The sequence below is a fragment of the Parasteatoda tepidariorum genome, chromosome 5 (assembly GCF_043381705.1).
Source record: "Parasteatoda tepidariorum isolate YZ-2023 chromosome 5, CAS_Ptep_4.0, whole genome shotgun sequence".
In the NCBI taxonomy this organism is placed as follows: domain Eukaryota; kingdom Metazoa; phylum Arthropoda; class Arachnida; order Araneae; family Theridiidae; genus Parasteatoda; species Parasteatoda tepidariorum.
Window position 1 is genome coordinate 7,094,342 of NC_092208.1, and position 18,283 is coordinate 7,112,624.

Genomic DNA, 18,283 nt, shown 5'->3' on the forward strand with positions numbered 1-18,283 from the left:
TTTTTAGTGCATGAATCTGAATTGAACAACCTGATAATGCTCACTCTGGTTATTGTTATCTGGTTGCTCACTACGTGCTCTTGCGCGCCGAATCCAATCAATTAAAAATGAAAACTGTTGCCAGCGCGAGAAAAGAAATATCATCGGTTTTATTGATACATACGTACGTATTAGCGTTTTATATAATATAGATTAATTTTAGTTCTATATGGGAGAAAAAATTTTAATTATTTATCGAAAAGTAACCGAAATAAAAATTTATTCTTGTTGACCTAAATAGGAATTGAATTTTTAAAAAAAAATTAAATTACTTGTTTCTTTTAAATAAACATATAATCCTACTAAAGACACTTTAAAGTTAATTTTAAACAATAGGAAAATTTAAATTAGGTATAATTGATTTGTGTGTATTTTATTCAATTAGCCTTTTTAACGTATTTTATCTTTTCTTTTCATTTAAGGTTCAAGCTAATGCTCTGACGTGCATTGAAAAAATAATAGATAAACTAGAAAAAACAGATATTTTAGATGAAGTACTTCCCATGCTCAGTAAAGCCAAAATACAAGACCCAGCTATCTTAATGCCGGTTGTAAGTAAGTAATCTCTCTCAAATTATACTCTTTAACCAAAAATACATAAAGCGTGCCAGGAAAAAGTAAGTGATAAAAAAAATTTAAACAGTAATAAGATTTAATATAGTTTTTTTAGTTGGTTGAAACTGAAAGAAAATGCTACCATAAGCGAGAAAAGTATATTTGTTACTGTGAATGATCAAAATTGGTGATTGTTGACTTCTACCGGTGAATGTTGACAATCACTTAGTCCTGTTTACTCGGTTTTAAGTTCTTGAACCCGAGAAATAGGAGAAACTTCTCCCTCCAAGAAAGTGGATGATTCGTCGACACTATCCAAGTTCTTGAATCTCACTGATGGATCGGACGAAAACCTTGCGCATGCGCACTGTTCTTATTCAACATCATAAAATCCTACTTACATGAATTTGAAACTACTAAATAAATTCAAATAAAATCATAATAACACAAATGGACCCTAACGGAATACTTTATTTGGATTAAAATATATGAAAAAAGACAACAGAAGGACATAATCTGATGTCTGCTTGTTGACGTCACAAAACTGAAGAAGCTGATTGGTTAAGTGAGGAAAAACTTGGATGGAAAGTAGAACATGCTCTACTACAGTCCAAGGACTTCAACCAAGCACTTGGATGTACGTTTACATGATCCAAACTAAAAGCAAAAGAAGTTTCCATCAATTTTAATCCATTTTCGTCCAAAAACTTGGATAGTTAAAACGGGACTTAAATATATACTAGGTCTAGTTAAGTGCCAATGCCCGGTATACCCTACACTGATGTTTTTTAAGGTTCAGTGCCACTGCCCGGTATGCATTTAATGTGTACTCCGAAATTAATGTTTCTCCTAATCTATCCTGAACAGATATTAAAATATCGAATAAATATAATAGTATCAGCGAATAAATTAATATCAAATCGGATGTAACAAATATTTCGGACATTCACCAAAGCGACTATGTGATTGTTGACATTCACCGGCAAAAGTCGACATTCTCTTGATTTCTGTCATTCACGGTGGATGATTGTTGACATTCACCGGTGAAAGTCGAAATTCTCTTGATTTCGGTCATTCACGGTGGATGATTGTTGACATTCACCGGTGAAAGTAGACGATCTCTTGATTTCGGTCATTCACGGTGGATAATTGTTGACATTCACCGGTGAAAGTCGAAATTCTCTTGATTTCGGTCAATCACGGTGGATGATTGTTGACATTCACCGGTGAAAGTCGAAATTCTCTTGATTTCAGTCATTCACGGTGGATGATTGTTGACATTCACCGGTGAAAGTAGACGATCTCTTGATTTTGGTCATTCACTGTAACATATTCCTTTTATAGCTTTATCACGTTAACATAATTACGTAGCTAACGTAACGTAGCTTGCATTAGGTAACTACGTGTTATTATGTAACCCTTTGACGCATATGGGTTACCTGTGCCCTTTTTATGTATTTTTTTTCTGACACACTAATTGCAAGCAAAAATATATTAGCAGAATTTTTTAATTATAAGAAAACAGTCTAATAGTTACTAAAAAAACATCTATTAGATTACCGGAGTTATATTTAAACTAAAATATGAAATCCAAAAAAAAATTTTTTTTGAAAAATTAGTTTTTCATTCTTATTCAAAATTTAATCAGTAATTGATTGTGTAAATTAAAGAAATTTTAATGGTGATTAACTGTTTCGATTCGATTTAAATAAAAGCAAGTTTAAAAAATCGTTGTTTGGAAGTAAGTCGTGTATGAAAAACTTTGCCTTTAACACAGAGAAAGATACCAGTGTCTCATGCTGCATTTCCTAGCCCTAAAATGGTAAATATGTAATTTTTTTCACTTATTTTGACCTAAATTAATACTAAATAATGAAAGAAGAATGAAAAATATGCTTAAAAATTCTGCATCAAAAGGTTAACGTTTAATGCTTGTAATAATTCATTTGAATAATTTGCGCTTCAAAAAATACTAGATGTATTCCCCTTGAATTTGTAATAAAATTTGACAACATAAAAATTAACTGCTCTATTTTATTTTGTAATTAGCAATTTATTTATTTTTTTTTTACTTTAACTTACTCGAAGTTATGCGAAATTTAATCATGATTGAAGTTGATATAAAGTTTCATTTCCTATCTTTATGATTTTTAGAATGAAATCCTTTGAAGTTTTGAAGTCCTTTGTTAGGATTTGTTCCAAATATCTTATAGCGAGACGCGATGGCTCAGGGGATAGAGCGTTCGCCCTTCATTGAGGTGAACTGAGGTTCGATCCCGGCGATGGCTGGTCGATATGAATTCCGCATCCGGCTAGCACCGACCCCAGTGCTGACGTGAAATATTCTCAGTGGTAGACGAATCATGGGTTACAGTCGCCTTGCCGTCAGTTAACCGTGGGAGGTCCTCGTGATCTTCCTCTCCATGTAACGCAAATGCGGGTTAGTTCCATCAAGAAGTTCTCCACGAAGGCAAAATTTCTCAAAATACTTGATCCAGGAGTTCCCTCGTTTTCTGGATTGGGTTCAAAATTACGAGGCTGCGGAGTTGAACATTAGTAGTCGTAAACCCAAAAATTGGCACGGTTATTCAATGACGGTTATGAAAAAACATATCTAATAGCAATGCGAATTCTTTATTTTGACTATTCTTTCCACTAATTTTTATCTTAAAAACTTGATTTAACGTTAAATAACCATATTATAACCGTTAAATAACGGTATTATACATTAAGTAACTTTATTTCATGTATCTTTATCGACTGGGTGGAGCCCAGGATAATACATGCAGGGTGTTTCGTAATAACCGCGCTAAATATATGTTTTTAAACTTCTTGTAAGAAATTAAATCACTAAATTATGCACATTGAATATAACACGTATATACGTTGAATATAATTAAATTGTACACATTTTACACGCTAAATTATTCACATTGAGTATAACATTGAATATTTAAAAATTTTAAAAAAAACTTCAAAATTGACTACTGAAAAAAGGGGGAATAATATTTAGCTTTTTTTCGTAAGCGTCAGAAAATTAACTCATTTAAAGGGCATATCGTATATTTTTTCTTGCCCAGATGTTTTTGAGAGAATAAGAAGGTCCTAATGTCCTCCTTTACACTTTTGAGACGACAAACTTTTAATTCAATGAAGATTTTTATGGGAGTAGAGTTTGTGAGTAACTGCCCCAAGCAACTTAGGGAAGGAAAAGAGATTTTAAAAAAAATGAAAGTAATGTGAAGTGTCGAGAAAAGCTAAACAAAAAAAATTATTTATTTAAACGGAACCTAAAAATTAGAAGATTGAACATTGAATGTGGAAGAATGCAAAAATTCTGGACGTATCTATCGTCTTTACCTGAACCGTGATGGTTTAAAGGATAGAGCGTTCTCCTTCCAATAAGGTGAACCGGTTCGAATCCGAGCGATGGCTGGTCTATACGAATTCCGCATCCGGCTTGCACCGACCACAGTGCTGACATAAGGTATCCTCAGTGGTAGACGGATCATGGGTTCGAGTCCCCTTGCCGTCCGGTTAACCGTGGGGATGTTTCACAGTTTTCCTCTCCGTGTAACGCAAATGCGGGTTAGTTCCGTCAAAAAATCCTCCACGAAGACGAAAATCTCCCAATTCTTGATCCAGGTGTTTCCTCGTCTTCTGGATCGGGTTCAAAAGTTCAAGGCTACAGAGTTGAACATCAGTCGTAAACCCAAAATCAGGTCGGTTGTTTAACGACGGATCTAAATTATTATCTTTTCGGATCTATATTTTACAACGTGTTTTGTTCGCCCAATGTAGCCATGGTTGCATTGGCAAGATATGTGACAAATGCCCCCAATATTTCCGAAACTAATGAGATCTTTAAAGTATAAAACTTAATATTGTTAATCGGGTTGCAAATGACATACAAACCAAAACGGGGTAGATGGATATTAACGATTTTGTAGCATAACTCAGAAGAAGGAAAACAGTCTAATAGGAAGAATCGAAGTCTGATTAACAGTCGAAGGTTTAGCAGGATGGCTTGGAAGAATCAAGGTCTAGTAAGAACTGAATCAACTGTTGAAAGGTGTAACAGGAAGGCATGTAAGAATTGAAGTCTAGCAAAAACTGAATCAACAGTAGAAGGTTTAGCAGGAAGGTTTGAAAGAATCGAAGTCTAGCAAAAACTGAATCAACTGCTGAAAGGTGTAATAGGAAGGCGTGTAAGAATCGAAGTCTAGCAAAAACTGAATCAACAATAGAAGGTTTAGCAGGAAGGCTTGGAAGAATCGATTTCTAGCAAAAACTGAATCAACTGTTGAAAGGTGTAATAGGAAGGCGTGTAAGAATCGAAGTCTAGCAAAAACTGAATCAACAATAGAAGGTTTAGCAGGAAGGCTTGGAAGAATCGATTTCTAGCAAAAACTGAATCAACTGTTGAAAGGTGTAATAGGAAGGCGTGTAAGAATCGATGTCTACCAAAAACTGAATCAACAGTAGAAGGTTTAGTAGGAAGGTTTGAAAGAATCGAAGTCTAGCAAAAACTGAATCAACTGTTGAAAGGTGTAATAGGAAGGCGTGTAAGAATCGAAGTCTAGCAAAAACTGAATCAACATTAGAAGGTTTAGCAGGAAGGCTTGAAAGAATAGAAGTCTAGCAAAAACTGAATCAACAGTAGCAGGTTTAGCAGGAAGGCTTGGAAGAATCGAGTTCTAGCAAAAATTGAATCAACTGTTGAAAGGTACAATGGGAAGGCTTGTAAGAATTGAAATCTTAACGAATTTAAAATAAGGTTAGTCAAAATAAGAATCGAAGTAAAAATAAGGTTATTTGTTTTTAGTTCCTTTTAAAACTCAAGATTTAATTGTTAAAAAATGTATGGTGTTTAAAAGCCATAAATTATTTGTTTTTGTTCAATTTACTAAAGATTTAAATGTTTAAAAAATTTATCTAGTTTTAGTAGTCATAACTTGTTTGCTTTAGTTTCCTTTTTTTTTTAACCAAAGATTTGATTGCTTTAAAAGTTTAAGATGTTTAGCAATTATAACTTAATTGTTCTCAGTTTCATTTACAGCTGAATATTGGATAGTTTTAAAAATTTAAGACGTTTGGCAACCATAGCTTATTTGTTTTAGTTCCATTTGCAACTAGAGAATTAATTGTTTAAAAAAATGTAAGGTGTTAAGAAACTATACCTTAATTGTTCTTAGTTTCATTTACAGCTGAATATTGGATAGTTTTAAAACTTTAAGACGTTTGGCAACCATAACTTATTTATTTTAGTTCCATTTGCAACTAGAGAATTAATTGTTTAAAAAAATGTAAGGTGTTAAGAAATTATACCTTAATTGTTCTTAGTTTCATTTACAGCTGAATATTGGATAGTTGTAAAACTTTAAGACGTTTGGCAGCCATAGCTTATTTCTTTTAGTTCCATTTGCAACTAGAGAATTAATTGTTTAACAAAAATGCAAGGTGTTAAGAAACTATACCTTAATTGTTTTTTGTTTCATTTACAGCTGAGTATTTGATAGTTTTAAAAATTTAAGACGTTTGGCAACCATAACTTATTTGTTTTAGTTCCATTTGCAACAAAAGAATTAATTTTTAAAAATGTAAGGTATTTAACAACCATTATGCTTGACTTCAACTACAAATTAAACATATATGGGCAATTCCATATGTGACGGAATGACATTTTGACTTGCATGATGACAATTAATTGAAGTTTCTATGCATCTAATTTCAAATAAACATGATTTTTTCTTATGCATATTATTATTATTGGTATAATGTGATTCATAAACTAAAAAAAAGAATTTTGTATTTTTTTTATTTTTAATTTTATGAACTTTTTACTTGTGTGACGGAATGACATTTTGGCAACCAAGCTTTCGGCATGCCGCTTAGAACTGGTAGTTTCTGTGAATTTTGCAACTATTATTTTCCTGAACTATTTTTTACTTTTAGTATAATGTGTAAGCAATGTAAATTGTGAATTTGGAAAATTAACCTCAGGTTGGCTAGCAGTTATTAACATCTATTTGCTGTGACGGAATGACCGTGACGGAATGACAAAAAGTTTAGTGGAAGAAAGTCTTCATTTAAAAAATGTTTTATTAATATGTAAATGATAAACAGAATGTAACAGATAAACAGAATTAATATTTACGTAAGAATCAGTTAAAATTTCAACAATTTGAAAATTAGGTTGTCTCAGAAGAGGTTTTATATCTAACTTGCCAATGTCACATCTTATCTTCGTTCTCAGGAAATTTATGCATAAATCAATTTTTGTCCCATGTTCTTTAAATACTTTAACATCTAAATCGTCTTTGTTTATCAAAGTAATTTGCGCTGCATATAAATGTGCCTTCTTTTTTTTCGCAGTATGGGACAATGATTAAAGAGCCGACCGCATACTCCTCAATCATATTTTCCATTTCCTCTTCAAAACAGTGGCTTTTCAAATCATACACTTGGTTTTGGTTAAAATTAGAAAGCATTCCAATTTTGATGATTCGCTTCTCAACTACATGAGCATCTAGTGCAGGTCTCTTGTTCCTGGCAATGCTAATGTAGCAAGTGTCTAGCTGAAGTCATTCTCTTTTGCCCTCTCTTAAATAGAATAGCTGGACAAAAACAAAACTTCAACGATTTGTTGCTTCGACTTTATGAAATCATAAAATTCTTTTACATATTATGTGCCGTTTTACAGCAGCCAACATCTTGTTTGGCCTTTTAGAACAACATCACAATTACATGGTATTTATAGGTGCATGTGCTGTGAGGTATTAATGAAATACACTTAACAAAAATGAGAATAAGAACAAAAATGAGATAAGACACACTTTACATCAATATATGCTTCTTTATGAAAAGCCTCTTTTAAGGCCATAAGTATATATTGCATCTGCACTCTTCGTTACTCTGTCAGAGTTTGTATTATGACTGAATCCTTCATACTTGGGGGCTTGTAACTAACATCATCTTGACAGTAAAATTTTTTTAACCAAATTAAACAGCTCATCAACATTACTTTTCTCACTTAGTTTCTTTTGAGTTCGATGTTAAATACTTCTCACATAAAGACTGAATTAATTTTTTTACCTCTATTGGTGATTTTGGAAGTGAGTGTACAATTTTTTTTATGGTGAGTGTACAATTTTTTTTATGGCTTTACCAAGACTCTGCAGGAATTTGTATAGGGAATTTAAATTATTTGTATGTGAAGAGATTGGTAGAATTTGATTTTTTCTTTGTTTACACAATCTCTGCACAACAGCGTTTGCACTTCTGAGTTTTTTAAGTCCAACTTTTGTCGCGGAAGCTTTCTTCTCTGCCTTTCTTTCTCTGTTTTTTTTCTTCATCATATCATGGGGATCTTGGTCTTTTTCAACATTTTATCTGTCTTTCAACAGCTGTTTTAGCCATTAGGTTAATTGAAAAAAAAAAAATTCCCTAGTTTTTGACTAAGCTTCTCAAGGACTCGTTTTGTCATTCCATCGCCGAAGATGTGTCATTCCGTCACGCTAATTATTGGAAGTTAATAATCAAATGCATAGAATTTTACAATTTCTCATTGATTCTTATGCCACATCTGCTTTATATTCCAAAATATACACATTTTCATTCAAAAACGCAGTTGCTATTTAAAAAAATATACTAAAACATGTGACGGAATGACACAAAAAAAAGTTACTTTTATTTAATATATTAAACTTAAAATGACTTAAAGGCTATGTTTTAAATGTTTAAATTTTGTACTATATGCATATTTTTATCAAAATATTGCAAAAGAAAGATACATTTCTTTTATTTTATAAGTATTTTTCAAGAAAACAATTTGAGCACAAATGTGAAGAATTCACTTGTCAGCCATGTGATTACTTTAGAATGCTGCCAGATTCAAAAAACTTAAAATTATCAAAAATTAAACAGTAATATGTAGACTTTGGCTATTTTTGAACATATTTTTAAAATTAAAATATGCAATTCATAAAAAAAAAATTCACTTAAAAGTTGACACTTTCGTGGAATTGCCCATATAATGTTCTATTTACTGCAGATTATTTTATTGTTTAAAAGTAATATCTTAAAATCATAACAAAGCATACTCGAGTATGTTATGACTGGAATGAATTTAGCTTTCTAAGTGATTTCTAGCACTCTTCACAACAAGGGATTTCCTTATCTTTTTCAAATAAATATCAGCAAGGGAAAAGACGTTGGAAAATATATCTGTAGCTTTTTTCAAGGATGCGTTTCCTTTCGCTTTTTGCTATATCACTTCTCTTCACTTCTTTTTAAAATGGCAGCAGACGAGTTTCGAAAATTCTTCTAAAGAATGAAAAAAATAACTGATTTTATAAAATAAAAAAATAAAAACGAGAACAAAATCAATATCTTCCCCCACCGGCGCATTTATTTTTTCACTTTACTATCTCATAAACTTTTTTTTTCCTTCTCTTACGTGTGCATTTCGAGGCATAGTATAGATCTTGGAAAAATCAATTTGTATTTCATAAAGTCTCAGATCTTAAAAAAGAATTAGATTTGCTCGTAGATTTTTGGAACGTTTAAGTCACGTGTTTTCGCCTTTTTGTTTCGTTCATTTCTTATTTAATAGTTATTTTTTCTATAGTTTCAACACTTTCAGACTTGAAACTTCAAATGTTCAAAACAGAAACATTTTAATAACTCTGATAAAAATGTAGTAAACGGAATTTTAGCGCTGATGACATCAGAATGTTTATGAACTCTGATCACTACTCTGATTAACTTCACATTGTGAGTTAATGATATCTGTTCACTGCATTGTTTCCCCTCGTTAATTACAGTGGGGCATTTATGATATCTGTTTACTGCACTGTTACCATTCACTAACGAAAGTGCGTAGATAATGACTTTTTTTTTTCACTGTACCGTTTTCACCTCACAAAGGTTAATGAGGCGTTTATGACATTTTTCAGTGCAATTTTTCACCTCACAAAAGTTAATGACATGTTTATGACAATCTTTAACTGTATTGTTTCACCTCACAAATATAAATCAAGCGTTTATGATATTTTTTCTCCGCATTGTTTCACCTCACAAATGTTAATGAAGTGTTTATGGCAATCTTTCACTGTATTGTTTTACCTCACAAATGTTAATGAGACGTTTATGACATTTTTTCTCCGCATTATTTCACCTCACAAATGTTAATGAAGCGTTTATGGCAATCTTTCACTGTATTGTTTCACCTAACAAATGTTAATGAGACGTTTATGACATTTTTTCTCCGCATTATTTCACCTCACAAATGTTAATGAAGCGTTTATGACAATCTTTCTCTGTATTGTTTCACCTCACGAATGTTAATGAGACGTTTATGACATTTTTTCTCCGTATTGTTTCACCTCACAAATGTTAATGAAGCGTTTATGACAATCTTTCACTGTATTGTTTCACCTAACAAAAATTAATGAGGCGCTTATGACATTTTTTTTCACTGCTTTTTTTTCTTCTCACAAATGTTACTAACGCGTTTATGACAATTTGTTACTGCATTGTTTCACCTCAGGAATGTTAACAAGGTGTTTATAACATTTTTTGACTGCATTGTTTCACCTCACAAATGTTAATGACACGTTTATGGCAATCTTTCACTGCCTTGCTTCACCTCACAAAGATTAAGGAGGTGTTTATGAAATTTTTTCTCTGCATTGTTGCACCTCACAAACGTTAATGACGCGTTTGCGATGATTTTTTACTGCACTGTATAACCAAACAGATGAAAGTGAAAGTTTTATGCTACGTGTTCTTTCCTCTGTTTCAACTCACTAGTGACAGTATGGCATTTATTGCATAAATAAAGTTTAAAGTCAGATTAATCGTTTGGGCGATTGGTCTAAAGAAAATTGCTTCTTATCAGACACATTTCTGGTTTATTGAGAATTTACAGGAGCAGAACTCTGCGAAAATGTAAACTCATTTTAAAGATTTATGAAGGAGGTGGTAAATACGAAACTCAGTGGCATCGTAAGTGCTTATATCAAACTTACGAAATCCCGTTACACAATATAAACAACGGTTATTTTTCGAATCGCCTTATTTTTACTGGTCAACCGTTTGCGCTTCAAATGAAAGCAGTGGGGAAAGAGACGGAGGAGAAATAAAACCTTTTACCGCTACAAAAAGCATCACAATAAGTGTAGGAATTGAAAAAGCGGCGGACTGAAGATTGGCTTTCGGTTAGATTGTTTATTTATCATGGAGGCATCCATCGTGTCTTGCTGAATTCTCAAAAGAAAAGTCAGCAGTGGGGGGAAAAAAAGAAAGATTTGGTGTTTGTAAAGCTTCCTTTTTTTTCTATTTATTCATTCTGTTTCGTTTTACGATAGAAGGAAAAAGTTTAGATTTTTGGAACGGCTCACTCTGTGACAAGATTCTACGAAATTTACTTAAATTCAAACGTCCGCTGAGGTTTCTAGTGAAACTTCAGACATCTAAAAAGCTCCCAATCTTCTTTCTTTGAGCAAGAGGAAGGCATTTTGTCAACAGTTGGGAAAATGGAGGTGCTTTCCTATTCCTTCCTTTTCTTCATTATTTTTTTTCCTCGCCAAGGTGCGGCTTGTACAGCGTCAACTTTTGCGAGAATGAAATAAAAATTGTTGACTTGGACGCGAGGGATCTTGAAGGAAGATTTTTTTTCTTCTTCTTCTTTCAAGCAAATCACTCGTGAAAACAAGGATTGGCTTCTTTTAATAAACTAGGATAAATATTTTGGATCCAATTAAACGAGATTCTAACATAAGCGCAATCGTGTTGTTTTGGTTTAAAAGTTATTTGAAACTAAAATATAGCTTTAGACATTGATATTTGGACGAAAGAAAGTTACAATTTGATTTCTCTCTCACTTTTGTTATCTTCTTCATCTGAATATCAAGGAAGTTTTTGTTTTATGAATCTTTTATTTTAAGATCTTTTTTTTTCTGCTTTATGTGGAAAGAAATCTGTTTATAATTCAATTCCTACTATTAGTTCATATTCTCCCTATCATATATGGCAACGTTACTTTTAAAAAGTAACGAGTAAAAGTACAAGTATTTTTAAAAAAAATAACGAGTAAAAAGTAAAAAGTTCTTATTTTAAAAAGTAACGAGTAAAAAGTACAAGTAAAAGTACAAGTACTAAACAAAAAAAGTAACGATTTAAAAGTACATTTCTAGGAAATCGAAAATTCAAAGTAACCTAAAATTTTATTGAATAATATTCTTATGTTCTTTAATGTTTTTGCAAAATTGTTGTTATTTATTTAATTATTTTTAATTTTGAAAGTTATGGACATTAATTTATTTTTAAATTCGGAAGAATATTATAATATAATTTTATAATATAATCGTATAATATAATTTTAAAATCAAATATAATTTTAATATCAAACTTTTTATGGATTTGCACGAAAAAGAAATTTTATCTATTGATTTTAATTTTTAGTTTATTATTTTTATTTATTTAAATTACCATTGATTTAAAATTGTTTTACTCTATAGAAACGCGTTTTAAAAGCACAAACATAAACAAAGCAAACACGGGGTTTCATATAGCTTTGTGATCTTTGAGCTAGTAAAAAATAATTGCATGTGCAGTATAAGTTGAAACAGAACAGTCTACAATTTTATTTGTAACAATGGCTAATGCTGAAGTCATGCAAGAAAATCATTTTCCAAACATTTCTGATTAACGGAATAATTAAAATTTGTAAACGAATTTTAGTATCAGCGGCTAAATTAATACCTTTGAGTTTTCAACAGTTAAAATAGTAATTATAATAGTTTGCAGTAGCACAAATAGTTCTGAAGCTCTTAGAGATTTGACAGGGCATTGTTTGACAAGGTCGGGCATAAACGTTATTTTAGTAAAAAATTTACTAGGTAGAAATGTATTTAGTAAAAAATGTATTAAGACAAAAATTGTATTATTAGTGAGTTCAAACAGAAAATTAAAAAACGTAATAACAAAATCCAAAATTTTTTATTTAAAATGTATTAAACAAATGCATAAAACTCGAAAATGAATGAAAATAACTTGCTAATTAATATTTTTATTCATTTTGCAAAATAATTGCATTTCCAAAGCATTTTTTTTTTTTTCAGAAAGCTTACCGAGTTTTAGAAAAAATTAACGATTTCATTCGACATTTCCGTTACAAATACTTGTACTTTTTCCCTAAAAAAGTAACGAAAGTACAAGAAAAAGTACTAAATTTAAAAAGTAACGAAGTACAAGTAAAAGTACGTACTTTTTACTTGTACCGGCGGTACAAGTAACGAAAGTAAAAGTTCTGCCATATATGCTCCCTATATCTTGTTCAAATTTTCAATCGTTAATAAAATACTTTTTTACTCATCCACTGAAGTTCGAATACATATTTTTAAACCTGTAGTCGATGACACTTGATGTTAATACAGTTTTTTTCCAAATATCAATTCATTCATTAAATTTAATGAATTAATTTGAGTTTAATATGAGAGAAAAAAAATTTTATTATTTAATAAAAAGTAACTAAAATAAAAAATTTCTGCGTTGACCTAAGTAGAAATTGACTTTACAAAAAAAAAATTTTTTTATATATATATTTCTTGTTTTATAAAGTGAGCTACGTAATTACCATACTTAACATCCAACTTTTATTTTTGACTGACATGTCTATCCGCCGCCAATTATTAATATTAATTTCGCAAACGCAACGATTACAATGTCCGATTGGTTTTTAATGATGAATGGTAACACGATTACAGGGTGCATTGCTTGCATCAAAAACAGGGTGCATCAAAACATCCGCAAGTAACCAAAGTAATCAGCTTGTAGGTATCAGTTTAAATAGGGTGACATTATTTCCCAGTCCACAACAAAAACTATAGCCAGACTGAGAACCAACCACCACAGAGGCATGAAGATCGACAGAGAGGGCAGGAAAGTATATAGGAATTGTGGAAACTGCCCAGATACGCCGCTGACACCATGCAACATCTTTGAGATTCCAGCAATGAGTGCTAATCTGAGAGAAATAGGAGTCTTGCCGTCATTGATAGACCTTTATGACGATAACATCAGGCAAATAGCAGGAGCAGTAATCAAGACGCATGGAAACATTTGATTCGGCTATGTCATAGACACGACAAAACAAAAAAAAATTTTCCCAGATAGCAAAATAAGGTTTATTTTTATTCAGTAAAAACATTTTAATGTGAACCTAAAAAGGTTTGTTATGCGGTTTACGTGTAAACCTTCTAACCTTGAAACGAAATCTGTGACAATCTGCTCTATTCTACGCACATGAAAAACCTTGGGAAACAACCTTCTATATAAAAACCTTAAATCGAGGTTCACTTAGGGTTTTCTAGCGCGATAAAGTCTCAAGGTGAAAATAATCTTAAATCTAGGTAATTATAAGGTTTCTTTTCGCAAAGTCTTGCATGCTCAGATAAAATCCACCTTGTCATGAAATTTTAATGGACAATGCAATTTGATCCTATCGCTAGTGGGACGTCAGCTAAAACGTCATGACGGACGTAAGTGACAATACTTTTTTAAAAAAGCTTTAAAAAATGATTTTTAATCCTTTTAGGATGAAAGGTTTGAGACTTCAATATTTTTGCTTTATTTGAAAAAAGGTTTTTAGTACAAACATTTTCGTGACGATAAAAAAAAAATTCCGATACAAGGTTGCCGTAAGGTTACACGCTTTCTAGGTTGCCACTAACTGAACTATTTCTAAAATAAAAACATTTAGGCGAAAAGTTCTTTGAAGCCACGATTAAAGCAAAAGAAAGATTACAGGTTTCCTTAACAATATGAACGTACGTAAATTGCAACAAATTGCAGGGATCGAAAAGACAACTATGCTCATAGATAATAAAAAAATTTAAAATAGAACAAATATTTCTTTGTATTTTTTTTAAACTTTATTTTAGGGATAAGTTTCGTATTTTATGACAAGAAAAATATGTATGTTATTTAACAGAAAAGAATAAGAGCCAGGATAGCCTGAATTTTTATTAATTTATTACCGTCGTTGAACAGCCGACCCAATTTTTGGGTTTACGACTACTAATGTGCAACTGCGCAGCCTTGTAATTTTGAACCTAATCCAGAAGACAAAGGAACTCCTGGATCAAGTATCGGAAGAAAGTCACGACTTGTGACGTGATTTGTGACGAAACGCTAACTCTTAAATATATGACGCAGTTTTTTCATCAACTCGAAACCGCATCTTAGTCCGCTGTTGGAAATCTTTTACTAGAATAAAAATTAGACAATCGAAAATGAAGTGACGAATTAAACCATGTGGACAGTCTGGCGGTCAAGGTTGCCTAGTACACATCCAGGGTTTGAACCCTGCTTCGGGTCTGGATGTAATTCATCACTCTATCCTATCTATCCTTGTTAAGTTGTGCCATCTATATAGTTCCCGAAGTAAAATAATTATTAGAAAAGTAAGATACGTTACGCTGCACGAGGTTGTTTTTTTTGTGGAAAATAAAATAAAACGACGAAATATTTATATATATATATATACATATATATAACTTGGTCAAAAATATTTAAGTTAAACACTCATTTTAAATAATAAATGAGGTGATATTAAGGTCATGTTAGTTGTCTTTAAGAAAAACTTCTATTTATATGTTTGTTTTTGTTGCTCTGTGCCAATTTTACTTGTGTTTATTTATACAATATTTATTCTAATAAATTCCCATGTTTAAGGTCCTATGTGGAGATTTTAATTTATTAAATAGCATTTGTCCCTCTAACTGCTTTACATAAAAAAATTTATTCTATTTTAATCAGGACATTATCTGGATAAATTCCTAGATAGTTGTTTACAATAAAAATTTTCTATTTATTAACTTAATTTTGTTGCCTGCATTAGTATGTGCCTTTTAAATTGTGTTCATTTATACAATATAAATTCTAATAAAATCAAGATGTTTAAGGATATTTGTGGAGATTTAAATTTATAAAATGTCCATTGTCCATCAAACCACTTTATAGAATCTTTTTATTGTATTTTTCTAGGACATTTTCAGGATAAATGCAAGAGTCATTAGTACAGTAACGACTTTCAGTAACTAAATTTTTAATGTCAATGTTTCTAATTTTCTACACGCACATATTTTGCATCCCAAGTAATGAACTCAAGGAAATGCAAAATATATGTATTATTTATTACATATGTACGCGTATTTATATTGCATGCAATAACTCCTAAAAGAACATTAATTTCATAGACCAAAATAAGCTCTGAAATACTTACCAACTCCACTTGCAAAACTCTTTTAATTATGAATAAATAACCGTGTTTTGTTTGAAAAAAAAACAGACTCATTAATTTATGAGAGGCTGTAACCTCTTTCATCTTTGAGAAATTATTTGATATATACGTAATTAAACTTATTTATTTTATTGGATTTTATTAAAATTAATTTTTGAAAAAATTCTATTTATATAGCAATTTTCTTTTTTAACGGTACTCTGAGACTCATAGTTTCGGTTCCTTAGAAAGATTCGAATGAAATCTAAACTAAATTCCATGCCGATTAAACGTCAATAGGTATTTATCCGAAAAAATAATTTGGTATTTTGAAAACAAGTGACGCTGTACTAAAGTTAAAACAAAGATAACAGCTCAAATGTCAAAGGATAGCATTATATTTTATTTATTTACCAATCTGTATGTTTTGTAAGCATATCTTGTATGTGAATAAAAGCTAGAAGCACATTGCTGACTGCAACAAATCAATAGAAAAGAGAAAAACATGGTGGCCGATTTTCTTTCAAGTTCCCTTACACGGCTCTTACTTGTGGGATCCTAGATAAAAAGTAACAACCAACAGTTAAAAATCAAAAGATTATAAATTTGATGACTATTTTGGCCACCGTATCATGTTAATGGGAACANACATTCACGTAGTCGCTTGGTGTATGTCCGAAATATTTGCTAAATACCCTTATTTCTGACTCTCACCGGTGAATGTCAACAATCACATAGTCGCTTTGGTGAATGTCCGAAATATTTGTTATATTCAATTTTATATTAATTTATTCATTAATATTATTATATTTATATTTATTCTATATTTTAATACTTACTGACGATAAATTAGAAGAAATATCAGTGTTTGGAGTATCGGGCAAATATATACCGGGCAGTGGCACTTGACCTTAAAAAAACATCAGTGTAGGGTATACCGGGCAAATGTATACCGGGCAGTGTCACTTGACCTTGAAACATTAACGTTTGATATATATACATAAAATATAATATCTAAACTCTTACTATATATAAAAATCTAATGATAGTGTCGCAGTTTTCAATTGTTGTCGGTGAATTTTTTATTGTCCGGAAAATCGTGTGGTAGGATCCAGTTTTTCCCCATTAATTTTCATATTGATTTGGTTGCCATTAGCATGTCATAAAGTTATTGTTTTCCTATAAATATTTTTGTTTCTTTAATTTAAGGGTTAAAATTAACTGTGCTGTCAACATTACGTTTTTGATTTTGTTTGATTTCTAAATTAAGAGTTTAGGAGGATTGTTTTTATTATTATTATTATTTGAATAGTGTAATTATACGTGACATTTTGAGAATTTATATCGGTGTCCGATCTTATCAACCTTTTTACAATTGTTGGGAGAGAAGTTACAGACAATGCCAACTTATGAAAAGATACCCCATCAAAGATAGTTAACATGTCTTATATGCTAGTGAATTGAAATTGTGTATTTTTGTTGCAAATTCCATTAATATACTCATATGAATTGCGGTTAAAGAGATTCGTTAAATGATGTAAGAACTTAACTTTCAACTTCATTCACAAAGTGACGAATGCAAAAATTGTATTTAAAATATATAGCCTTTCGTTTGGTATCCCTGGCTAAATTATTAAACGCACTCTAAGATTCTATGTAAAATCTTTATCTGGTGATACTATACAGCTTTGTTGTTTTTACGCGGTTTGTACTTGTTTACCTTCGTGTATCAATGGGTTAAATTCGACGATATATAATATATATTCGACCATTGGATAAATGCGACGATATGTTATATACATATAGAATATTTATTATATCAGGTATTATATTAGTATAATGTTAATAATTAGACCAAATTATTTGACGCACTGTAGTGTTTTAATAATTAAACGTTTTGAACGAGCTTATAGGCAATACTTTTATATTTAATCATGCATGTAATGGGTTTTTATTCTGGAGATTTTTCGTATACTTCCTATTTGTATTTATTCTTGACATATTGCATTACAATCCCAACCAATTGATACACGAACATAAACAAGTGCAAACCGGTTTCAGTTTCAGTCGCTTAAAAACAATAAAGCTGTAGAGTATCACCTAATAATTGGGTATACTATAGCCTACGTCACAGGTTGTGTTATTCCTACTAAATTTAACTCATGAACGGCATTTTCTGCGAGCCTAACTTCAAGCCACAAATAAACAAACGAAGTGTTTGATCGTTTAAATAGCTGCTCGCCAGATTTTATTGCATTATAAAGAAAAGTAATTGATATTCGATTTTTGATTAATAATTGATTTATGTGGATAGTGGCATTTATGTGGATAGTGGCATAGAATTTAGCATTGCGTCATGGTAAATGTTATTCCTACTAAGTGGAAGTAGTTGTGTTTTTTTTA

The 18,283-nt window shown here is 31.2% G+C and overlaps 1 protein-coding gene across 1 annotated transcript in view; it reads left to right on the forward strand.

The window, feature by feature from the left end:
• Positions 1-18,283, forward strand: part of LOC107453616 (SCY1-like protein 2) — a 466,439-nt gene that overhangs the window by 413,076 nt on the left and 35,080 nt on the right. Inside the window, exon 11 of the mRNA XM_071180877.1 lies at positions 462-594. Coding sequence (XP_071036978.1) covers positions 462-594 — 133 coding nt within the window. The remainder of the gene's footprint in view (positions 1-461; positions 595-18,283) is intronic.